We start from the raw sequence: 25,702 nt of genomic DNA on the forward strand, positions 1-25,702 counted from the left end.
GAAGATTGGGAGAATGTCATATGGTCAGATGAAACCAAAATATAACTTTTTGGTAAAAACTCAACTCGTCGTGTTTGGAGGACAAAGAATGCTGAGTTGCATCCAAAGAACACCATACCTACTGTGAAGCATGGGGGTGGAAACATCATGCTTTGGGGCTGTTTTTCTGCAAAGGGACCAGGACGACTGATCCGTGTAAAGGACAGAATGAATGGGGCCATGTATCGTGAGACTTTCAGTGAAAACCTCCTTCCATCAGCAAGGGCATTGAAGATGAAACATGGCTGGGTCTTTCAGCATGACAATGATCCCAAACACACCGCCCGGGCAACGAAGGAGTGGCTTCGTAAGAAGCATTTCAAGGTCTTGGAGTGGCCTAGCCAGTCTCCAGATCTCAACCCCATAGAAAATCTTTGGAGGGAGTTGAAAGTCCGTGTTGCCCAGCAACAGCCCCAAAACATCACGGCTCTAGAGATCTGCATGGAGGAATGGGCCAAAATACCAGCAACAGTGTGAAAACCTTGTGAAGACTTACAGAAAACGTTTGACCTAAATTCATTAAAAATCCTACAATGTGATTCTCTGGAATTTTTTTTTCTCATTTTGTCTGTCATAGTTGAAGTGTACCTATGATGAAAATTACAGGCCTCTCTCATCTTTTTAAGTGGGAGAACTTGCACAATTGGTGGCTGACTAAATACTTTTTTCCCCCACTGTATAACGACAGGTTGTTGTTGCTGGACAAACTAGAGATGACACATCCTGATATGGATTGACTTTGTGAGTGTAAAGAGCCTTGGGAGTGGGTGATCTGTAGGCCATGTGACTTCCTCAACAGTAGGAGAGAGCACATCCTAGCTTCAGTCCATCTGCTGAAAATTAGAAAAATGTTCCATTCAGAGTATGGAGAGATGGAGTGCCATATCTTACTTCTAAACCATTAACTGGATGAAAGTTGATTCTAATGCATTCTTATTGTAGACGCACTGATATTTAGAGAGCTCAATGTGACTTTTACTTTTCTGTCTTGTTCTCACAGGCTCCGAAGGAAACTTTAGCCAAATCAGTATTGGCTGAGCTGCCGCAACAGGTCACACAGTACTTCAAACAGAGGAACCTGTCGCCTAGCAACACAGCATCGGAGTGAAATCCCAAGGCCTTGGTTCATCATCATGCATGTTGCAAATGTCTATTCACTGTTTACAAGAAAAACACAATGAAAAAGTGCATGAAAAGGTTTTTTAATATGTATTCATCTGATTTTTTAACATCTTATCTGAAAGCAAGACTTTGTGGAAGAGAAATACAGTAAAATACTACTTTGCAGTCCTCTGAAGGAAAAATGAGAAATGCGTATACTTTACCCTGAATGTAAATTTATACAATGTTCTGTTTTCAAAAGAAAATGTTTATGAAAAGTTTTTATGTACCTTTTATGCAGTGAATTGTAATTTGTTGTACTTGTACTGTACCTTGAAGGCGTTATTGATTTTATAATGTTCACCATGTATTTGTTACCACTCAGGTCAATAAACATACAGAAATGTCACTGTGCTGTGTGCTTGACTGAAACATAAGGTCGAGGCAACACAAGGAATTAATTCTGCTTGAAAATTTTAAAAAGCAAGAGGAAATTTTAGAAAGTTAGTTTGAAACAATCAGTACAACCTTATCCTGGATATGCCTGGTTAAATCAACTTTTCACTTTATCCAATTGAGAAGATTTTCTTAAGATGTGTATGCAGTACCAACAAGGAATCCTACAAAGACCACCCTGAGAAACGTATTCCTACATTCTATTCTTATTGGTTAAAGAATGCACGTGAATGAGTACAAACAGAAATCACTTCCATTTTATTCAAACTGTATTTCATTCCATTTATCATTCATTCATTATTCAACTCTTCACACCAAATACACAAAGAGAAAACGCTTTACTTTCTTCTCCCCAAGCCTCAACCCTCCAATGATCAAACACACATTTCAATGGAGAGAAGTCCATTAAAATCCAGAATTATTTGCACTGATGCATCAAAAAAAAAAAAAAAAAAAAGGAAAAATATTTCCACATACATTGCATCTGAGACTGCCCACAAACCTCAGGCTTGCTTTCTTGATGTTTTCTAAGGTTTGGTATGAATGTGATGTGGCAGTCATGTCCTTGATCCCAAGCTGTCAGTCACTGTTCCCTTGGCCAATAGCACAGGTGCAGCCGCAGGGGGATGTCATCAGGTTAGGCTGCCAGGGATTTAAACTGTGTGAGATGTCATATTTGGATGCACAACATCAAAACCACAATGACATTGAAGTTAATTTAAGGGGTTTTAATTATTTAGTGATTATGAAGAAAGTAAATCACAACGATGCAGCTTTGGGCTGGAAAACACTTTAAGAAATGCTGCAAAATGACAGAGCAACAGTAAGTCATATAGCTGTGAAAGCAATGGGAGTAGAAGTGTTGGCAGACTGTGTGAATGTGTGTGTCTATCTGCAGACTCTCTCTTTATAGGTCAGATGCTCCTGTCCACACTACCTTCACTGTCGCTACTGGACTCAGAGTCACTGCTGCCGGAGTAGGCTCCCAGGCCCGGCAGGATGCCCACACACACGGCGGCCGATGGCAGGTGGAGGATGCCTGTCGTCTTTACTGTGGAGGTCTGCTCACCCGCATCTCCGCCCGCCTCCTGCTCTGAGAGCACAACACACTGTTAGTCACACTTACTGATATCAGTGAACACATAATGTTTGAGACATAAGTCTTTGTGTTATTACTGCATTAAGTTGTGACATTATGAGTAGCCGTGATATGAGACGCTTCCAGCCCACCTGTCTGGCCCCCAATCCATGCTGCAGACTCCTCAACCTTCTGTTTCTTGCTATTGTCTGAGGACTGTGAGGAGCTGCAGGAGAGAGAAAGGTAAGACAAGGCACAGAAACCTACAGATCAATTCACTGTTCTCCGTACTGAAAGCCATAGCCTACTCTACCACTCCCCATAATTGTGACCTCCTCTAACACAGGTATTCCCAAACTGGGGTACGCGCAATTACGTCTGGGGTACACAATTATTATTAATATTATTTTTTAAATAAATTAATATTTTCTAACGGGGCTACACATTTGGGTGAGTTTTTTCCCCCCCTCGCCTGAGCAGCCTCATTTCACTGCCAAAAATAAAATTAAACCATCTAGTGTTCAGCGAAATAAAAATGTCAAATACAGGTAGCCTAGTCAAATAATTAACCGTTACTCTCGTGGGAACTCCACGACCGGTCCGTATGTAGCCAAACGTAGCTGCTGCTCATTCCGTTTGCGCAAAAAATTGATAAATGGTTAAAAAAAAAGTACGGCCCGCGTCCATAGACACATACCAGCTCTACTGGGGCGGCAGGTAGCCTAGTGGTTAGAGTGTTGGACTTATAACCGAAAGGTTGCAAGATCGAATCCCCGAGCTGACAAGGTAAAAATCTGTCGTTCTGCCCCTGAACAAGGCAGTTAACCCACTGTTCCTAGGCCGTCATTGAAAATGTTGTTCTGCTTCCACGAGTACATCCAATGCTAGCATCAGTAATTCTACATTTGTTGTTAGCCCAGCTAGCATGGACACTGACAGTTATGAATCTGATGCAGCCGAAGAGCTACTGCTCCCTTACCCGGGAAAGCACCGAACAACAGACAGGGACTCATATCACGGCTACTCATAATGTCACAACTTAATGCAGGAGAGGCACAAATATGATGAGAAATACATTGATTTGGGCTTCACTTATATTGGGAGCAGTGCCTTTCCTCAGCCACGGTGTGTTATATGTGCAAAAGTACTCTCTCACAACTCAATGAAACCTTCACTCTTGCACAGACATTTAGAAACAAAACATGCCAATTTGAAAAATAAGACGATTTTTGAGTAGTAAGACATGAATAAAAGCAACAGATACCATTTATAAGAAGGGGCTAGAAGAGTCTTATATGGTGAGCTACCGAGTGGCTAGGACAGGCAAGCCCCATACTATTGTGGAGGACTTAATTCTTCCTGCTGCTGCAGATATGGCTAGGACAATGCTGGGGGTAAAGGCCCAAAAAACTATACAGACAATGCCTTCATCAAACAACACCGTTTCACGATGCATCAGTGACATGGCAGGAGATGTTTTGAAACAAGTACTGCATTTGCATACAAGCCAGTGAATTCTATGTATTACAGCTGGATGAGTCAACAAACGTGACGGGCCTGGAACAGCTTCTGATATATGTTCATTACATTTATGGGGGGTATATTAAGAAAGCATCCTCTTCTGCAAACCACTGGAAACCTGGACAATAGGAGAGGATATTTTTTAAGTACTGGACAGCTTTGTGACATCAAATGGACTTTTGTGTTCAAGATGTGTTGGTATCTGTACTGATGGCGCAAAAGCCATGACAGGGAGACATAGTGGAGTGGTAACGCGCGTGCAAGCAGTAGATCCCGACGCCACTTGGGTACACTGCAGCATCCACCGAGAGGCTCTTGCTGCCAAAGGAATGCCTGACAGCTTGAAAGACGTTTAGAACACTACAATGAAAATGGTTAACTTTGTTATAGCAAGGCCCCTGAACTCTCGTGTATTTTCTGCACTATGCAATGATATGGGCAGCGACCATATAACACTTTTACAACATACAGAAGTGCGCTGGTTATCAAGGGGCCTTGATAGTATTGACACATTTTGTTCAATTGAGAGACAAGCTTAAAAGTTCTTTACTGACCATTATTTTCTGACCATGATGATGAGTTTCTCACATGACTGGCCTATCTGGGTGATGTTTTTTCTCACCTGAATGATCTGAATCTAGAATTACAGGGACTCTCCGCAACTATATTCAATGTGCGAGACAAAATTGAGGCTATGATTAAGAAGTTGGGGCTCTTCTCTGTCTGCATTAACAAGGACAACACACGTCTTTCCATCATTGTATGATTTTTTTGTGTGCAAATGAACTCAAGCTTACGGACAATGTCAAATGTGATATAGCGAAGCACCCGAGTGAGTTGGGTGCGCAATTACTTTCCCGAAACAGATGACACAAACACCTGGATTCGGTATCCCTTTCATGCCCTGCCTCCAGTCCACTTACCGATATCTGAATAAGAGAGCCTCATCGAAATTGCAACAAGCGGTTCTGCAAAAAATGTAATTTAAATCAGATGCCACTGCCAGATTTGCGCTTAGAGTATCCTGCCTTGGCAAATCGCGCTGTTAAGACACTGATACCGTTTGCAACCACATACCTACGTAATAGTGGATTCTCGGCCCTTACTAGCATGAAAACTAAATACAGGCATAGACTGTGTGTGGAAAATTATTGAAGACAGCGACTCCAATACAACTCAATACTGCAGAGTTATGTGCATCGTTTCAAGCACACCCTTCTCATTAACCTGGCCCCTGGCCTCACCTGCGTCGCTTGACTGCCCCGGCCAACAGATGGGCCTGGGACAGGTGACTGGTCTTGACCTCAGCTGGTCTAGGTCCCACTCTCCTCTCTGGCTCCTTCCGAGTCTCACTGGATGCCAGCTTTTTCAGAGCACTGTGAGATCCTGGAGTTAAGGAGGAAATGGAGAACACACAGACGTGCAGATCCTAGATGTGACAAACTGCTGATAGGAGTGATGGGGACACCAGTTGACTCACAATTAAGTCACATCTCACTTGACTCAAGCAGGATATTGCCCACTGGGCTGGCACTGAGTGTCAGAATGGAATTTCCAATAGGTTTGGGTGAGTGAGTACAGGAAAACAAAATGGTACACAGAGCTCTAGCCACAGTCCAGGTGTGTCCTCATAAACCCAGCCTGTTCTTTCCACTTACTAGTCTATGGGCCTCAATCACTGCCCTAAAAAAGTGACACACTTTTGAGCTAAGAAAAACCTGTGACACTGGTGGGAAAACTATCTTAGGACAAATGACTATATTACGAAAGAGGGCTTGATGGAGGTTCTCAGCGGTAAGCGCTTCAACTGTCTCCCATCAGCGTACAAGCCAGCCCTCTGTAGGATTTGGTTGCCACGACAACACATCCTCCTCCATCTGCAGACAAACCTGATTGTCAGTGGAAAGAGAGAGGTAACATGTATTTTCTTGCTTACATGATAGCATAATGTTCTGATCATGCCCCCTGCATCATGTTACATGACAGCCTGAACGAGACAAATGAAGGCTATCGAGTCATGGACGTTATTAGCTATGGCTGAATTTAGAATGAATCACCACAGGACCACAGCTCAGAGCAGTGCTAAATATCTGTAACATGAGAGTGGCTTTGCATACATTAACATACATTCATATCAGTTAAGTGGACATGCAAAGCATACAGCACACTTTAGAATAGATGCATTAAAATCACTACAAATCAGGAGAAAAGACCATACTTTGCTTAACAAAATGACATGCTACCAGTGTCCTTCCTGAGGAACAAACCAACAAAAATCAAGTTGCAAAGCTACTTCAACAAGAAACAGTGTCAACTTAGTGACTAATCATCTCCTCGCTGTGAGGAGATCATGATCATATGCCAAATCAAGTTCTCACTAGTCACTACCTGTCTGTCACTGTCTATGCAGGCATCTTTAAACAATAATCTTACCCATACTGTATATTGTTTGATCTAATGGTTTCTCATCATGTAGAATGTGGTTCTCTGTGTTTCAGGTGTGCTGTAAGTCATGTTTGAGAACATGAGCACTAACAAGGTGGAAGAACACCCATTCTGACCTGAAGCCTGTAGACTGACACACTCCCCCTGACTATCAACTTAACTAAGGTGAAAGTGGGAGTAGAGGGGTAGGACAAGCCTAAATCTACTGCTAGAGAACAAAAACCTCAACACCAAAAACCTGTGGCTGAGATAAAGAAACACATGGAGAGAGTATAAGAGTAGCTGGATCACACATACAGTACATTCGGACAGTATTCAGACCCCCTTGACTTTTTCCACATTTTGTTAAGTTACAGCCTTACTCTAAAATTGATTAAATAAAAAATGTTGCTCATCAATCTACACACAATACCCCATAATTACAAAGCAAAAACAAGTTTTCAAATGTAGTTTAAAAAAAACAACAGAAATACCTTGACATAAGTATGTGATCTGTGAGCTGCTCTGACAGCTGGTGCTTAAAGCTAGTGAGGGAGGTAAGAGTCTCCAGCTTCAGAGATTTTTGCAGTTCGTTCCAGTCATTGGCAGCAAGGAACTGGAAGGAGAGGCGGCCAAAGGAGGAATTGGCTTTGGTGGTGACCAGTGAGATATACCTGCTGGAACGTGTGCTACGGGTGGGTGGTGCTATGGTGACCAATGAGCTGAGATAAGGCGGGGCTTTACCTATCAGAGACTTGTAGCTGACCTGGAGCCAGTGGGTTTGGCGACGAGTATGAAGCGATGGCCAGCCAACGAGAGCGTACAGGTCGCAGTGGTGGGTAATATATGGGGCTTTGGTGACAAAACGGATGGCACTGTGACAAACTGCATCCAATTCTTAAATTGAAGAAGTTTGGAAACACCAAGATTTTTCCTACAATTGGCCGCCTGGCCAAACTGAGCAATCGGTGGAGAAGGGCCTTGGTCAGGGAGGTGACCAAGAACCCAATGGTCAATCTTCCAGAAGGACAACCATCTCTGCAGCACTCCACTAATCAGGCCTTTATGGTAGTGGCCAGATGGAAGCCTCTCCTCAGTAAAAGGCACTACAGCCCGCTTGTAGTTCGCCAAAAGGCACCTAAAGACTTTCAGACCATGAGAAACAAGATTCTTTGGTCTGATGAAACCAAGACTGAACTCTTTGGCCTGAATGCCAAGTGTCAGGTCTGGAGGAAACCTGGCACCATACCTACGGTGAAGCATGGTGGTGGCAGCATCATGCTGTGGAGATGTTTTTCAGCAGCAGGGACTGGGAGACTAGTCAAATCAAGTCAGGATAGAATCAGGAAAGTTAAACGAAGCAAAGTACAGAGAGATCCTTGATGAAGTCCTAAGTACTCTGGAGCAGGTTCTCAGACTGGGATGAAGGTTCACCTTCCAACAGGACAACGACCCAAAGCCCTCAGCCAAGAAAATGCAGGAGTGGCTTCGGGACAAGTCTCTGAATGTCCTTGAGTGGCCCAGCCAGAGCCCGGACTTGAACCGGAGTGAACATCTCTGGAAAGACCTGAAAATAGTTCTGCTTCCTGACAGAGCTTGAGAAGATCTGCAGAGAAGAATGTGAGAAACTCCCCAAATACAGGTGCCAAGCTTGTAGCGTCATACCAAACATGACTCGAGGCTGTAATCACAGCCAAAGGTGCTTCAACAAAGTAAAGTGTCTGAATATTTACGGAAATGTGATATTTCAGTTGTTTTTCTTTTATAAATTTGCTGACATTTCTAAAAAACATTTTTTTCTTCGTCATTATGGGGTATTGTGTGTAGTTTGAGGAGAAAAAAACGATCAAATTTAGAATAAGGCTTTAACATAACAAAATGTGGAAAAGGTCAAGGGGTCTGAATCCTTTCTGAATGCATTGTAGATCCATTATTTGTGTGACTCAGGGTCAATCTGACGCTGCAAGGCCAATGCAGACATTTTCGGTGATATGGCCTCTGCAGAAGTCAGGGCATTCATACTTCTTGCGCTTCATGGGCCAGCGCAGAGCTGTTGTGAAAGAAGTTGTCAAGGAAGTGAGTTTGAGTTCATACATGACCTCCCGCACTCACCTACAGTCAACCAATCATGCAATGCAGAGCTATACGGTGCCCTCCGCATTGTTACAAATGAAATACGGAGCTTGATTTGGACCCTGCATGCTTCCAGAGGGTCCGCAATTGCATCACACCCTCCATACAAAGCCTCCGACTACATTTCCGGATCAAGAATGAATTGGCTTTTAATGTTGCCATATTGACAGAAATGTTCTACCAATATATTACATGAAAATGGATACACTGTTTTTGCTCTGTGTGATAAAGAATTACAGTGATGGAGTGAGTATACAGCTGAAACTGAAAGGATATCCTGTACTCTTTTAGCTCATGCTGCTCCTCATCTCTGCGTTGTTTCTCCACCAGGCTCTGTTGCCTGGAGACCTCATCCAAGAAGTGAGACTCGTCCTCATCCAGGCCTTTGACCATGTTCTCTGTTGGTGAAAAGACATTTCTATGGAAAAAATATCTAAGCACTATAGTACCAATACAACAACTCTGATCATTTCAACTTAAGTCAAGTGGAGTTGGGGAAGGGTTATGGCATATGAAAATACAAAACAAAGCTCTTTCTAGTTTCCTGAAATGGCCTTACTAAAGAGCATATAACTTTACAACACACATTCGGCCACAAGGGTAACTACTAATAGTAGGCTGGTCACCAGGGAAACTGAAAAGCGGGGAAGCTGCTATGCCAGGAAGCAGGCTTGAGTCATTTCCAAGACTAGATAATATTCTCCTCTTCTGATGTATTACATAGTTCCATCTGTTCACATAAACAGGTTCATAATATAAAAATGTGCACATATACACACAACCAGAGCATGAAATACTTTGTCCTCAACGGGTCCAGACTCTGACCCGTGTTCAAAATTCTTCAAATGTTAATTTAGAAGCGGCGCCCCACTACTGCTAAATAGTTTCCACCACTCCAATAAATGTTTATTATATATACAGTACCAGTCAAAAGTTGACACACCTACTCATTCAAGGGTTTTTCTTTAGCAGCAGACTGGGGTGACTGGAGTCTTTGACAATTTTATGGGCTTTCCTCTGACACTGCCTGGTACAGAGGTCCTGGGTGGCAGGAATCTTGGCCCCAGTGATGTACTGGGCCATTCGCACTACCCTCTGTAGTGCCTTGCGGTCAGAGGCCGAGCAGTTGCCATACCAGGCAGCGATGCAACCAGTCAGGATGCCCTCGATGGTGCAGCTGTAGAACGTTTTGAGGATCTGAGGACCCATGCCAAATATTTTCAGTCTCCTGAGGGGGAATAGATTTTGTTGTGCTCTCTTCACGACTGTCTCGGTGTGCTTGGACCATGTTAGTTTGTTGGTGATGTGGACACCAAGGAACTTGAAGCTCTTAACCTGCTCCACTGCAGCCCCATCGATGAGAATGGGGGTGTGCTTGGTCCTCTTTTCCTGTAGTCCACAATCATCTCCTTTGTCTTGATCACGTTGAGGGAGATGTTGTCCTGGGACCACACGACCAGGTCTCTGACCTCCTTCCTATAGGCTGTCTCGTCATTGATCAAGCCAACCACTGTGTGTCATCGGCAAAATTACCTGGCCGTGCAGTCATGAGTGAACAGGGAGTACAGGAGGGGACTGAGCATGGGCCCCATGAGGATCAGCATTGTGGATGTGTTGTTACCTACCCTTACCACCTGGGGGCAGCTCGTCAGAGAGTCCAGGATCCAGTTGCAGAGGGAGGTGTTTAGTCCCTGGGTCCTTAGCTTAGTGATGAGCTTTGAGGGCACTATGGTGTTGAACGCTGAGGTGTAGTCAATGGACAGCATTCTCACATAGATGTTCCTTTTATCCAGGTGAGAAAGGGCAGTGTGGAGTGCAATAGAGATTGCATCATCTGTGGATCTGTTAGGGCGGTATGCAAATTGGAGAGGGTCTAGGGTTTCTGGGATGATGGTGTCAAAGCACTTCATGGCTACAGACGTGAGTGCTACAGCTCGGTAGTCATTTAGGCAGGTTACCTAAAGGGACTATGCTGGTCTGCTTGAAACATGTTGGTATTACAGACTCAGTCAGGGATAGGTTGAAAATGTCAGTGAAGACACTTGCCAGTTGGTCAGCGCATGCTCGGAGTATACGTCCTGGTAATCCGTCTGGCCCTGCGGCCTTGTGAATGTTGACCTGTTTAAAGGTCTTACTCACATCGGCTACGGAGAGCGTGATCACACAGTCATCCGGAACAGCTGATGCTCTCATGCATGTTTCAGTGTTACTTGCCTCGAAGCGAGCACAGAAGTAATTTAGCTCGTCTGGTAGGCTTGTGTCACTGGGCAGCTCGTGGGTGTGCTTCCCTTTGTAGTCTGTAATAGTTTGCAAGCCCTGCCACATCCGATGAGCTTCGGAGCTGGTGTAGTACGATTCAATCTTAGTCCTGTTTGATGGTTCGTTGGAAGGCATAGCGGGATTTCTTATAAGCTTCCGAGTCCTGCTCCTTGAAAGCGGCAGCTCTACCCTTTAGCTCTGTGCGGATGCTGCCTGTAATCCATGGCTTCTGGTTGGGGTATGTACTGTTGGATTCTGGATTAAACTTGGAACATTGTTATACTCAGAAGTATAGGAACATTAGTTACAAAAGAGACATGAGGGGTGCCATAATGAAGCTTGAGAGGGGCTGAGTGCAGGGAACACGATCGCATGTGGCAGTACTGGTAAGGGGAGAGACCGTTGAAGGCTCATATCACTTAGCTCCCTGCCTAGGAATAATGATGCAATGTTTAGCGATAAGGAGGAGACTCCACCCAAAGTGGGGTATGAATACTACCACGGGGGAAGCCATGTCTGTGTCTGAATTACAGCTGTATCGACCCTTTGGGAAGACTTAAACTTCTCTAGTGTCCGTGAGTTATTTACTCTGAAAATTAGAACCTAACAGTACGTACGGTCACTGTGAGGACAACGTCATCGAGGCACTTATTGATGAAGCCAGTGACTGATGCGGTGTACTCCTCAATGCCATCGGAAGAATCCCGGAACATAATCCAGTCTGTGCTAGCAAAACAGTCCTGTAGCTTAGCATCTGCTTCATCTGACCACTTTCTTATTGACCGAGTCACTGGTGCGTCCTGCTTGAAATTTTGCTTGTAAGCAGGAATCAGGAGGATAGAATTATGGTCAGATTTGCAAAATGGAGGGTGAGGGAGAGCTTTGTATGCGTCTCTGTGTGTGGAGTAAAGGTGGCCTAGAGTTTTTTCCCCCACTGGTTGCACATTTAACATGCTGGTAGAAATGAGCTAAAACTTAATTAAGTTTCCCTGCATTGAAGTCCCCGGCCACTAGGAGTGCCACCTCTGGATGAGCGTTTTCCTGTTTGCTTATGGCTGTATACAGCTCATTGAGTGCGGTCTTAGTGCCAGCATTGGTTTGTGGTGGTTAATAGACAGCTACGAAGAATATAGATGAAAACTCTCTTGGTAAATAGTGTGGTCTACAGCTTATCATGAGATACTCTACCTCAGGCGAGCAAAACTTTAAAAATTCCTTAGATTTCGTGCACCAGCTGTTGTTTACAAATATACATAGATCTTCACCCCTTGTCTTATCAGAGGCCGCTGTTCTATCCTGCCAAAAAAGCATAAAACCCGCCAGCTGAATGTTATTCTTTTTAAAAAAATAATATGTTTATTATTTTCCAATAAAAATAAAGTAAAAACGACAGCAATACAAACAATGACATTCATTGTACTGTTGAATGGGAGGGCCAATTTAGAGGACAAAACAAAAGTTAACTCACACATACACAAAATAAAACAAAATCCTATTAGGTGGTACATGTATAAGAAGACAGCTTATAGTCATTACAAGCAGTGTAGTTAAGCCCAAAATAAATATTGAGTGTAGTACAGCACAGAGTAGCAGCAGATCGTCAGCCCAGTTATGAAGCGGGACTAGACCATTTATCCAGTATCCGCTGCCATATTTTGTAAAACAATGGACTTCTATTGGAGGTGTTGTATCAAATCTTTTCCATATGTATTACATTCCCTAAATCCCGTAACCACATTTCAAAGGTAGGTACAGTCTCCAATTTCCAAAATTGCAATATGAGCCTTTTGGCTAATAGAGTACAAAGAGAGACAGCTTTCCCTTCCTGGTTATTCCCATCAACTGTACCAAACAGAGCAATCAATGGGTCTGGGGCTAGAACTCTATCAAAGCCCTTAGATAAGTAATCAAAAATGAGAGCCCAGTAAGCATGTCATTTAGGGCATGTCCAGAATACGTGGGTCAACGTCCCCTCCTCCTGCTTGCACCTCTCACACAGTGGTGAGGTGTCCGGGAATATTTTATGCAGTTTTACTTTTGAGTAGTGTAACCTGTGTATCACCTTAAACTGTACAAGGTTGTGTCTGGCATTCACTGAACTGTGGTTTATATTCCTGAGAGCTTCTATCCAGTCCTCATTTGAGATTTCTGAACCAAGTTCTTGTTCCCAAGCCCTTTTAATGGTGTCTGTGCATACCTCTATGTGGGCACATCATACAGTCTAGAGACCGACCCTTTTGAATGGGGTTTGACAAGGATCAAGCTATCTAATGTAGGACTATTTGGCTTCATGCCATACTGTGGGATATGTGTCCTTAAGAAATTCCTGATTTGGAGGTATCTGAAAAAATGTGTTGTTGGCATGTTGAACTTTGCCTGTAATTGTTGAAATGAAGCTAACTGACCATCTATGTATAGATTACCAATTGTTGTGAGCCCCTTCTCCCTCCACTGTGAAAACACCACATCATCCAATGCAGGGTGGAAAGCATGATTCAGGCTAATCGGGCTGTCTATGTAAACAGTGGGTATGTTAAGAAAATCCCTAATCTGTTTCCAGATCCTAAGCGTATGACAAATGACTGGATTGGAGTCATAAGTGGCTTTTTTCACATATGATGGGATATTAACAAATGCAGGGAGTGAGGAACGTTGACAGGAGGCCTGCTCGATCAAAAGCCATGAAGGCATATCCTTCTGTCTCATCGCAGGTAAACTTTCCCTCCAGAAAGACACAATGTTCAGATTAGCAGCCCAATAATACAGTTTGAAGTGAGGAAGGCCAAAGCCCCCCTCTATCTTGTACTTGCATAAATGCTTCTTTGAAATTCTGGCTGCCTTGTTATCCCATAAAAATGGAGTTACTATTGAATCCAGTTTCTTAAAATAGCTTTGTGGTATGAAATTGGAAGAGGTAAAGAAACCTGGGAAGGACAACCATTTTTTTAATAGCGTTTATACGACCAACCAAGGAAATAGGCAGAGTTTTCCAAAAATCTATATTTTGTTTAAGCTGATATATTTTCATGTCCCAATTCGCTTTCAATAGCTGATCAAGGTCTCTTGTCACTACAATGCCAAGGCTTGTGAACTTGTCCCTCACTGTTCTAAACGGGGTAGATTGCAGAAATTGCATATCCACAGGCCGTGATATTGGCATCAACTCACTTTTTTGCCAGTTTATCTTGTAGCCAGAGAAGGAGCCGAATGTGTTTATCTAGTTAAGTAAAGAGGAATAGAAGTTTTAGGCTTGGACAAGAACAAAAGAACATCAAAAGGGAAATTTTGTGCTGTGTGTCTTTTATTTTAACAGAAGCTATATCGGCACATGCCCGAATGCGAGTAGCAAAGGGTTCCATGGCTATAGCGAAGAGAGCAGGCGAAATAGGGCACCCCTGTCGGCATCCCTTGAACAGGCGGAATGACTGCGACATTTCCTGATTGGTCACCACGGACGTCGTTGGGTGTGCATAAATAATTCTTATCCAATTAATAAAATCCTTTCCAAACCCGAAATGCTCCAGAACCGACATCGTATACTTCCACTCAATCAGATCAATCGCCTTCTCTGCATCAAGAGCTATTACCACTGCCTCAACTTTATGATCATGATACATTACGTTGAAAAGGCGTCTCAAATTGTAGTATATATGTCGGCCCGGGATAAAATCTGTCTGGTCAGGGTGTATGATGTCGGAAATATATTTTTTCAAATCGGTTTGCCATGCCTTAGCTGTCTTGCTAATAATTTATGTGGTTTGTCCCCCAGTTCAAAATACCTTTGTTGCGTTCTAGCAAGTAAAGAGCCCACCCGTTTCGAAAGGATGGTATTGTATTCATACTTTAACTTTGTGATCTTCTCAAGGACTGTATACGAGGAATTTGTCCTAAAAACGTTCTCCTGTTCCCCTAACTCTCTTTCAATTTCTCTCAGCCTAGTGTTGGCACGTTTCTTCCTCTCTGATGTATAAGAAATAATGTAACCTCTAATCACAGCCTTTAGAAATTCCCAAAGGGTGGAGTCGTCAACATCCCCCGTGTCGTTAGTTCTGAGGAAAAAGGCAATCTGCTCCTTCAAATACTGACAAAAAGCCTCATCTTTCAACAGGTATGCGTCTAAGCGCCACGGTCGCCGACCTGTCGACATATTGTCGAGTTTCAGCACCATGGACAGAGGAGAGTGGTCCGTAATTAGAATGGGGTGATAGGTAGCCGACTCAGCTGCTGAAATTAGTTTGGAGTCCAACAGAAAATAGTCAATTCTGGAATATGATTTATGAACTGATGAAAAGAAAGAATAATCCCTGTCTGTTGGGTGCGTCAGTCTCCAAATATCGACAATGTTAAGGTTTGTCATCAATGTATTTAGACAGACACTGACATTTGATTGTCGAAGTGACCTTGATAGCTGTTTATCTAAAAGAGGATCTAACGTACAGTTAAAGTCACCTCCAACAGTAACACTTGTATCCGAGATATTGGGTATGGCCTTAAATACCCTTTGAAAAAACAATGGATCATCGAAATTGGGTCCATATAAATTGACCAAGGTTATTGGTTTTGAATTCAGTGTACCAGCCACAATAATATACCGACCATTAGTATCTGAAATCGAGGTTGAGTAAACAAAAGGAATGTTTTTCCTTATCAGGATTGTTACCCCTCTCGCTTTTGCATCAAAGTTAGACTGGTATATCTGACCGATCCAGCCGACTCGTAGCTTGGCCTGCGCGGAGCGTTTAATATGAGTTTCTTGAAGAAGCACTATGTCAGCACCCAGTGATTTAAGATGAGGAAAAACCTTAGCTCGTTTCACGACATGCCCTAATCCATTACAGTTCCAGCTGACTATCTTTATTCCACCTGGTCTACTCTGTGCTCGGTCACTATGTGGCATTTCTTATTTTAAATCAAATTGCTGCTGTCATACAAAACCCAGAAGAAAAACATCCCGCCGTACGGGAGCTTGTCATGCCACCTGTATTAATAAACGTGAACATAAAACACAGACCCCATCCCCCCTCCCGTCCCCTTTACTGAGTGACTTCCCCAAACGAAGCACTCCTTGGCTAACACACAAACCTTAGGGTGTCTAGACATACAGCTTGAACTAACTCGTCGTCTATAGATGCTCCGCATATAAACTAATATTAAATAACACTTAACTCTCACGTTAGGGGGTGAGTGGCGCTAAAACATGACATGCCAAACAATGCTATATTAGCCACAACATCTCACCTATCATATAAGTCCCAATTTCTGATCTTCTGATCGAAAAGACATAGGCCGGAAATTCAATTCAAACACATTCCTGGCCTGTATTTGGCCATTTAGCCGGCTGGCACAGCCGTTCTGTATCCTCAGCCGGGGAGCTTGCTTGTCAAGAACAGATCGGCCTCTTTTGCGTTGTCAAACGTACGTGTTGATCCCTCGACTGTCACCTTAAACCGGGCTGGGAAGAGGAATCCATATCGGATGTTGGCCGCCCTGCATTTGTTGCGTACCTCATCATACTCTTTCCGTTGGTTCCTCACCTCCAAGGTAAGATCTGGGTAGAAAGAGACCCTGGCTCCGTTGTAGTTAAGGGGGAACTTTTGACTAGCCAGCTTGAGGATGAGATCCCTGGTCTGGGGATAGTGCAGCCGTACAATGAATGGCCTTGGTGGCCCGCCCTTGGCCGGCTTCGTTGCCTGTGATCTGTGTGCGCGGTCGATCCGGATGGCCGTTTTGAAGTGTTCCCAGCAATGCCGGTATCAGCTCCGAGACAAATTTAGTGGGTTTCCCTTTCTCAGTGTCCTCCTGGATCCCACATATTCGGATGTTCTGGCGTCTTGAATGCGACTCGAGCATTTCCAGTCGGGCCTTCAGGGTTTTGTTGTCATTTTTGAACGTTGCGCACTGTTTCTCTATGTCCTGTAGTCTGGCCTTGTGATCGACTGTCGTCTGCTCAACCTCGTGCACCCTTCCCTTAGTTGCCTTCACAGTTTCGGCCAAAGTCCCAAGACTCTTTGAGATATCAGCCAACCTTGTGTCCACCTTCTTGCTTAGTGTGTTTATGGCAGCCAGTATGTCACTTTGAGTAGGATCTGTGGGGAACTCTTGGAAGCTAGCCTCTTCAGCTAGCTCCTCGTGGGTCGGCGACGTTGAAATTGGTTCGTTGTCTATCTCATTCCAATTATCTTGTTTAGCGCCCCCTTTTTTGGTGCCTTTTCCCTTTGTCATATTTGTTTGAAGTTATAGGTTGTGAGAGGTTAAGATAAATACTAATTTGTTTCAAAATTGAGCGGAGCTCTAGCAAAGCACGTCTACTCCATAGCACGCTCTCTAGCGCCCCCCTGCTGCATGTTATTCATGTCGTCGTTCAGCCGCTGAGATATTACAGTTTGTAGTGTCCCGTTGGTAGGATATACTTGATCGTAGTTTGTCTATTTTATTTCCATTGATTGTATGTTGGCTAATAGGACCGATGGTAGAGGCAGATTACACGCTCAACGTCGGATCCTTACAAGGCACCCAGACCTTCGTCCCCGATATCGTCGTCTCTTTCTTCTGCGAATGACGGGGATGAGGGCATTATTGGGCGACTGAAGTAAATCCTTCCCGTTCGACTCGTTAAAAAAAAGTAATCCTCCAGTACGGGGTGAATAATTGCTGTCCTGATATCTAAAAGCTCTTTTCAGTTATAAGACACGGTGGCAGAAACATTATGTACAAAATAAGTTACAAATGTGACGTTTTCATCTTTTGAGCTTCTAGTCATGAAATCTATGCAGACTACTCAATCACTTTTTATAGCTACTGTTTACAGGCCTCCTGGGCCATATACAGCGTTCCTCACGGAGTTCCCTGAATTCCTATTGGACCTTGTAGTCATAGCAGAAAATATTCAAATTTTTGGGTGATTTTAATATTCACATGGAAAAGTCCACATGGACAAGTCCACATCATCGACTCAGTGGGTTTTGTCCAACATGTCTCTGGACCTACTCACTGTCACAATCATACTCTGGACCTAGTTTTGTCCCATGGAATAAATGTTGTGGATCTTAATGTTTTTCCTCATAATCCTGGACTATCGGACCACCATTTTATTACGTTTGCAATCGCAACAAATAATCTGCTCAGACCCCAACCAAGGAGCATCAAAAGTTGTGCTATAAATTCTCAGACAACCCAAAGATTCCTAGACGCCCTTCCAGACTCCCTCTGCCAACCCAAGGACGCCAGAGGACAAAAATCAGTTAAACACCTAACTGAGGAAGTCAATTTAACCTTGCGCAATACCCTAGATGCAGTTGCACGCCTAAAAACTAAAAACATTTGTCATAAGAAACTAGCTCCCTGGTATACAGAAAATACCCGAGCTCTGAAGCAAGCTTCCAGAAAGTTGGAACGGAAATGGCGCCACACCAAACTAAGTCTTCTGACTAGCTTGGAAAGACAGTACCGTGCAGTATCGAAGAGCCCTCACTGCTGCTCGATCATCCTATTTTTCCAACTTAATTGAGGAAAATAAGAACAATGACATTTATTTTTGATACTGTCGCAAAGCTAACTAAAAAGCAGCATTCCCCAAGAGAGGATGGCTTTCACTTCAGCAGTAATAAATTCATGAACTTCTTTGAGGAAAAGATCATGATCATTAGAAAGCAAATTACGGACTCCTCTTTAAATCTGCGTATTCCTCCAAAGCTCAGTTGTCCTGTGTCTGCACAACTCTGCCAGGACCTAGGATCAAGAGAGACACTCAAGTGTTTTAGTACTATATCTCTTGACACAATGATGAAAATAATCATGGCCTCTAAACCTTCAAGCTGCATACTGGACCCTATTCCAACTAAACTACTGAAAGAGCTGCTTCCTGTGCTTGGCCCTCCTATGTTGAGCATAATAAATGGCTCTCTAGCCACCGGATGTGTACCAAACTCACTAAAAGTGGCAGTAATAAAACCTCTCTTGAAAAAGCCAAACCTTGACCCAGAAAATATAAAAAACTATATCAGCCTATATCGAATCTTCCATTCCTCTCAAATTTTAGAAAAAGCTGTTGCACAGCAACTCACTGCCTTCCTGAAGACAAACAATGTATACGAAATGCTTCAGTCTGGTTTTAGACCCCATCATAACACTGAGACTGCACTTGTGAAGGTGGTAAATTACCTTTTAATGGCGTCAGACCGAGGCTCTGCATCTGTTCTCGTGCTCCTAGACCTTAGTGCTGCTTTTGATACCATCGATCACCACATTCTTTTGGAGAGATTGGAAACCCAAATTCTGGCCTGGTTTAGATCTTATCTGTCGAAAAGATATCAGTTTGTCTCTGTGAATAGTTTGTCCTCTGACAAATCAACTGTAAATTTCGGTGTTCCTCAAGGTTCCGTTTTAGGACCACTATTGTTTTCACGATATATTTTCCCTCTTGGGGATGTCATTTGAAAACATAATGTTAACTTTCACTGCTATGCGGATGACACACAGCTGTACATTTCAATGAAACATGGTGAAGCCCCAAAATTGCCCTTGCTAGAAGCCTGTGTTTCAGACATAAGGAAGTGGATGGCTGCAAACTTTCTACTTTTAAACTCGGACAAAACAGAGATGCTTGTTCTAGGTCCCAAGAAACAAAGAGATCTTCTGCTGAATCTTACAATTAATCTTGATGGTTGTACAGTCGTCTCAAATAAAACTGTGAAGGACCTCGGTGTCACTCTGGACCCTGATCTCTCTTTTGACGAACATATCAAGACTGTTTCAAGGATAGCCTTTTTCCATCTACGTAACATTGCAAAAATCAGAAACTTTCTGTCCAAAAATTATGCAGAAAAATGTATCCATGCTTTTGTTACTTCTAGGTTAGACTACTGCAATGCTCTACTTTCCGGCCACCCGGATAAAGCACTAAATAAACGTCAGTTAGTGCTAAATACGGCTGCTATAATCCTGACTAGAACCAACATTTTTTATCATATTACTCCAGTGCTAGCCTACCTACACTGGCTTCCTGTTAAGGCAAGGGCTGATTTCAAGGTTTTACTGCTAACCTACAAAGCATTACATGGGCTTGCTTCTACCTATCTTTCCGATTTGGTCCTGCCGTACATACCTACACGTACGCTACGGTCACAAGACACAGGCCTCCTAATTGTCCCTAGAATTTCTAAGCAAACAGCTGGAGGCAGGGCTTTCTCCTATAGAGCTCCATTTTTATGGAATGGTCTGCCTACCCATGTGAGAGACGCAGACTCGGTCTCAACCTTTAAGTCTTTACTGAAGACTCATCTCTTCAGTAGGTCATATGATTGAGTGTAGTCTAGCCTAGGAGTGTGAAGGTGAACGGAAAGGCTCTGGAGCAACGAACCGCCCTTGCTGTCTCAGCCTGGCCGGTTCCCCTCTCTCCACTGGGATTCTCTGCCTCTAACCCTATTACAGGGGCTGAGTCACTGGCTTACTGGTGCTCTTCCATGCCGTCCCTAGGAGGGGTGCGTCACTTGAGTGGGTTGAGTCGCTGACGTGATCTTCCTGTTTGGGTTGGCGCCCCCCTTTGGGTTGTGCCATGGCGGAGATCTTTATGGGCTAATCCCCGCCTTGTCTCAGGATGGTAAGTTGGTGGTTGAAGATATCCCTCTAGTGGTGTGGGGGCTGTGCTTTGGCAAAGTGGGTGGGGTTATATCCTGCCTGTTTGGCCCTGTCCGGGGGTATCATCAGATGGGGCCAGTGTCTCCTGACCCCTCCTGTCTTAGCCTCCAGTATTTATGCTGCATTAGTTTATGTGTCGGGAGCTAGGGTCAGTCTGTTATATCTGGAGTACTTCTCCTGTCTTATCTGGTGTCCTGTGTGAATTTAAGTATGCTCTCTCTAATTCTCTCTTTCGGAGGACCTGAGCCCTAGGACCATGCCCCAGGACTACCTGGCATGATGACTCCTTGCTGTCCCCAGTCCACCTGGCCGTGCTGCTGCTCCAGTTTCAACTGTTCTGCCTGCGGCTATGGAACCCTGACCTGTTCACCGGACGTGCTACTTGTACCAGACATGCTGTTTTCAACTCTCTAGAGACAGCAGGAGCGGTAGAGATTAGAGGTCGACCGATTATGATTTTTCAACACCGATACCGATTATTGGAGGACCCAAAAAAGCCGATACCAATTAATCGGGCGATTAAAAAAAACAATTTTTTGTAATAATGACAATTACAACAATACTGAATGAACACTTATTTTAACTTAATATAATACATCAATAAAATCAATTTAGCCTCAAATAAATAATGAAACATGTTCAATTTGGTTTAAATAATGCAAAAACAAAGTGTTGGAGAAGAAAGTAAAAGTGCAATATGTGCCATGTAAGAAAGCTAACGTTTAAGTTCCTTGCTCAGAACATGAGAACATATGAAAGCTGGTGGTTCCTTTTAACATGAGTCTTCAATATTCCCAGGTAAGAAGTTTTAGGTTGTAGTTATTATAGGAATTATAGGACTATTTCTCTCTATACGATCTGTATTTCATATACCTTTGACTATTGGATGTTCTTATAGGCACTTTAGTATTGCCAGTGTAACAGTATTGCTTCCATCCCTCTCCTCGCCGCTATCTAGGCTCGAACCAGGAACACATCGACAACAGCCACCCTCGAAGCAGCATTACCCATGCAGAGCAAGGGGAACAACTACAAGTCTCAGAGCGAGTGACGTTTGAAACGCTATTAGCGCGCACCCCGCTAACTAGCTAGCTATTTCACATCGGTTACACCAGCCTAATCTAAGGGGGTTGATAGGCTGGAAGTCATAAACAGTGCGATGCTTGAAGCATGTCCAAGAGCTGCTGGCAAAACGTGAAAAAAAAGTGCTGTTTGAATGAATGCTTACGAGCCTGCTGGTGCCTACCATCGCTCAGTCAGACTGCTCTATAAAATCAGACTTAATTATAACATAATAACACACAGAAATACGAGCCGTAGGTCATTAATATGGTCGAATCCGGACACTATCATCTCGAAAACAAAACGTTTATTCTTTCAATGAAATACGGAACCATTCCGTATTTTATCTAACAGGTGGCATCCATAAGTCTAAATATTCCTGTTACATTGCACAACCTTCAATGTTATGTCATAATTACGTAAAATTCTGGCAAATTATTTCGCAATGAGCCAGGCGGCCCAAACTGTTGCATATACCCCGACTGCGTGCAATGAACGCAAGAGAAGTGACACAATTTCACCTGGTTAATATTGCCTGCTAACCTGGATTTATTTTAGCTAAATATGCAGGTTTAAAAATATATACTTTTGTATTGATTTTAAGAAAGGCATTGATGTTTATGGTTAGGTACACGTTGGAGCAACGACAGTCCTTTTTCGCGAATGCGCACTGCATCGATTATATGCAACGCAGGACACGCTAGATAAACTAGTAATATCATTAACCATGTGTAGTTATAACTAGTGATTATGATTGATTGATTGTTTTTTTTATAAGATAAGTTTAATGCTAGCTAGCAACTTACCTTGGCTTCTTACTGCATTTGCGTAACAGGCAGGCCCCTCGTGAGGCAGGTGGTTAGAGCGTTGGACTAGTTAACCGTAAGGTTGCAAGATTGAATCCCTGAGCTGACGAGGTAAAAATCTGTCGTTCTGCCCATGAACAAGGCAGTTAACCCAGCGTTCCTAGGCCGTCATTGAAAATAAGAATGTGTTCTTAACTGACTTGCCTTGTTTAAATAAAGGTGTAAAAAAAAAAATTTTTTTTTTTTTTTTAATCGGCGTCCAAAATGACCAATTCCCGATTGTTATGAAAACTTGAAATCGGCCCTTCCGATTAATCGGTCGACCTCTAGTAGAGATACTCTCTCTCTCTCAATGATCAGCTATGAAAAGCCAACTGACATTTACTCCTGAGATTCTGACATGTTGCACCCTCGACAACTACTGTGATTATTATTATTTGACCATGCTGGTCATTTATGAACATTTGAACATCTTGGCCATGTTCTGTTATAATCTGCACCCGGCACAGCCAGAAGAGGACTGGCCACCCCTCATAGTCTGGTTCCTCTCTAGGTTTCTTCCTAGGTTTTGGCCTTTCTAGGGAGTTTTTCCTAGCCACCGTGCTTCTATACCTGCATTGCTTGCTGTTTGGGGTTTTAGGCTGGGTTTCTGTACAGCACTTTGAGATATCAGCTGATGGAAGAAGGGCTATATAAATAAATTGGATTTGAAATAAATGCGAAAAAACACAATAGCACAATTGGTTAGGGGATTATAAAAAGGGCAGCCATCTCCTCCGGCGCCATTAAGACATCAAAACTATGAAATAACACATATGGAATCATGTAGTAACCAAAAAAGGTGTTTAACAAATTAAAATTCTGTTTATATTTGAGATTCTTCAAAGTAGCCACCCTTGCCCTTATGACAGCTGTGCACACTCTTGGCATTCACTCAACCCCACCATTCCATAGATGCGAGAAAAATGCAAGTTTAATCTGAGACAGCCAATGTGACATCCCAGAATGTCATAGGAAGGAAAGTGGAGAAGGACAAAGAAACGAGAGAGGAACCCTTACTGAATTTAAACTGCTCATCATACTCCTCCTGCTTCTTGTCCTTCTGCTCCTGTAGCCGCTCAAAGAGTGAACGCCCATTATACTCTTCCTCAGGAGCCTCTGTATCAGGGAGACATCACAAACATACAGAAACCAGAGGCATGCAGATGTTTAGAAGAGACAAGTGTACAGGCATGATGTAAGATATTGCTTGTGTCTGTGTGCATTTTTTGAGGAAGAGAGGAGTTAGTGGCAGATTGCTTACCCTCTGCGTCCTCTGGCTTCCTAACTTTTTCCCATTCCTCCTGTATTTGCTTCCTCTTCTCCTCGATCACAGTCTCTGACACAAATTTCCGACTGAGGTCTACGCCCCCGGCGGCTGGCACTGCCATCTCCCTCCTTGAAAAGTAAAGGTGCATGCACAAATCTGAGCATTAACAGCAGCAAGTAGCATCCACAATAGACTAACCGAAAAACATGTTACGAATCTATACTAAGAAAGAGTTTTTATCATTGATCAAAGTTATTTTTATCCATCAAAATAGAGGTATACAGTGGAGATTGAGAACTTACTTTGTCTCAACTCACTCAAGTAGACAACAGACACCAAGTCAAGAAATCATCTGTTGAATTGAAAATAACTCAGAGTAATGTGTTGAAAAATGCAAAGCATATGAATGCAAAGGAAAATGGAGAAATGTAGGAAGTCAGATTAACAATTAGAGTATAAGAGTCTAAAAAAATGCTACACACAACACTCTACATGGTTGGTTAGAGTATAAAACTTGTAAGAAATTAAGTAAAAACATTGCAGCCTGTTGACAATGGATGAGGCTATGCCTCCCTCTAGTGGTCGATTCAATAAATGTGTTTGTAGCAAGTGTAGTTAAATAGCGGTCTACTATCAAATTATATTTTAGCTAGCTTCGACCAATCATACAACATCAAACAAATTACTGAAGTATGGGTTGTTTTTATTATGGTTGATACTCATTCTATTTTTTTAACTTGCGTTTCCAAATAAGTATCTCGGTATAACATTACCTACTAAACCAGTCGTTCCCGGGGGTACTTGGCCTATCCATAAAGGTGGTACTGGAGAATACTTATGTCATGAGACCATAGGTTTACTGGTAAAATACACGGGGGGGGGGGGGGGGGTGTACTTCAGGGGTACTCCGGGCAGATCAAAATTCTGTGGGTGGTTTAGTAACCGTTAGGCCTAAATTGATACCTAATGGCTAGGTTTTCTATATCCTAACTGGTCACTCAATAGTTATTACTGGCTCAAATCAAGATAATGGATTAGCTAACCAATTGGAAACGAAACACGAAGACATTACACGTTAATGTTAGCTAACGCAGCAATCTAACGTTAACTAAAATATGGACACATTGACAGACGTTTAACAAAAAAAACAGCAAGAAAAAAACATTGTGTAGCTACAGAGAGCTTTATAGTAGCCAACACCAAACATACTAGCTACAGTTTAAAAACACTGCGCCAACACCGTTAGCTAAACTAGCCAGCACGAAACACGGTGATAAATCGTGGCAATACCGCTTCTATCATGTCCAAACAAAAACTTATGAGGTTCGAAAATGATTGAAATAGTTCAACTTAACCAATGATGTTACAATGTGGCATTTCTTTTTAACGTAATAGTTAGTACAAAAACAACACCATAGCTAGCTGGCTATGTTAATTTTACCTAATCCACGGAGCCTCGTCGTGTCACAATAAATATGCTCCGCGCATACTATAAATTTTTGAAGGACCAAGGGCGATAGTTTAAACCGATCTTCGATGGGCTGAATAATTGTAGCAATCTATGATAATACATACTTATATAGTGTCCAAAATATTGTAACTCCAACGAACCAATATTTTAACTGCAGTATGCATTTTCAGAGTAAAATAACTACCGGTATGCTGATTATACAACTGAAAGCTGTGGTTGAATGCACGCACATACTTTATTTTCATTTAGGCTACCTGTAAAACAATCTCGTTTCCACATACATATTACACATTCTAAATCATAAGACTGTAATTTACTGGTTGTAGAAGAATGCTGGATGTCATGTGTTGAATGTTGAGAAAACTTCCATTGGCATTGACATCAGCACCACCCATTCATTTGAAGAC

General features: G+C 42.9%; 2 protein-coding genes across 7 annotated transcripts in view; one reads left to right on the forward strand and one right to left on the reverse strand.

Annotated features, from left to right (window-relative positions):
* Positions 1–1,549, forward strand: part of LOC129867118 (copine-2-like) — a 47,193-nt gene extending 45,644 nt beyond the window's left edge. The window contains exon 16 of the mRNA XM_055940308.1: positions 1,040–1,549. Within this exon, the coding sequence (XP_055796283.1) occupies positions 1,040–1,147 (108 nt within the window). The 3' untranslated portion in view covers positions 1,148–1,549. The remainder of the gene's footprint in view (positions 1–1,039) is intronic.
* A 278-nt stretch (positions 1,550–1,827) lies between these two features.
* On the reverse strand, positions 1,828–25,678 carry LOC129867120 (PSME3-interacting protein-like). 6 transcript variants are annotated; one of them, XM_055940310.1, is made up of 9 exons: positions 25,613–25,678; positions 24,127–24,176; positions 23,819–23,952; positions 23,575–23,673; positions 9,028–9,150; positions 5,440–5,572; positions 2,827–2,900; positions 2,534–2,689; positions 1,828–2,238 (listed from the first exon to the last, which is right to left on the reverse strand). In XM_055940310.1, exons 3-9 carry the CDS (start codon positions 23,943–23,945, stop codon positions 2,234–2,236), a joined length of 717 nt encoding a protein of 238 aa, XP_055796285.1. In that variant the 5' UTR covers positions 23,946–23,952; positions 24,127–24,176; positions 25,613–25,678; the 3' UTR covers positions 1,828–2,233. The 6 variants fall into 6 exon arrangements, with proteins under 6 accessions (XP_055796285.1, XP_055796286.1, XP_055796284.1 ...); XM_055940311.1 differs by lacking the exon at positions 25,613–25,678 and adding an exon at positions 25,400–25,484; XM_055940309.1 differs by lacking the exon at positions 25,613–25,678 and adding an exon at positions 25,266–25,386.
* Positions 25,679–25,702: the final 24 nt, after the last annotated feature.

The sequence above is a fragment of the Salvelinus fontinalis genome, chromosome 12 (assembly GCF_029448725.1).
Source record: "Salvelinus fontinalis isolate EN_2023a chromosome 12, ASM2944872v1, whole genome shotgun sequence".
Classification (NCBI taxonomy): domain Eukaryota; kingdom Metazoa; phylum Chordata; class Actinopteri; order Salmoniformes; family Salmonidae; genus Salvelinus; species Salvelinus fontinalis.

What these genes read in the sequence shown, in the direction of transcription:
- LOC129867120 (XM_055940310.1), bottom strand. Translation starts at nt 23,945, where the DNA reads ATGGCAGTGCCAGCCGCCGGGGGCGTAGACCTCAGTCGGAAATTTGTG. An exon ending in GGGGCAGTCAAGCGACGCAG is followed by an intron (nt 2,901 to 5,439) that starts GTGAGGCCAGGG and finishes TCTCTCCTGCAG; the next exon opens with CTCCTCACAGTCCTCAGACA. An exon ending in ATGGATTGGGGGCCAGACAG is followed by an intron (nt 2,690 to 2,826) that starts GTGGGCTGGAAG and finishes TTGTGCTCTCAG; the next exon opens with AGCAGGAGGCGGGCGGAGAT.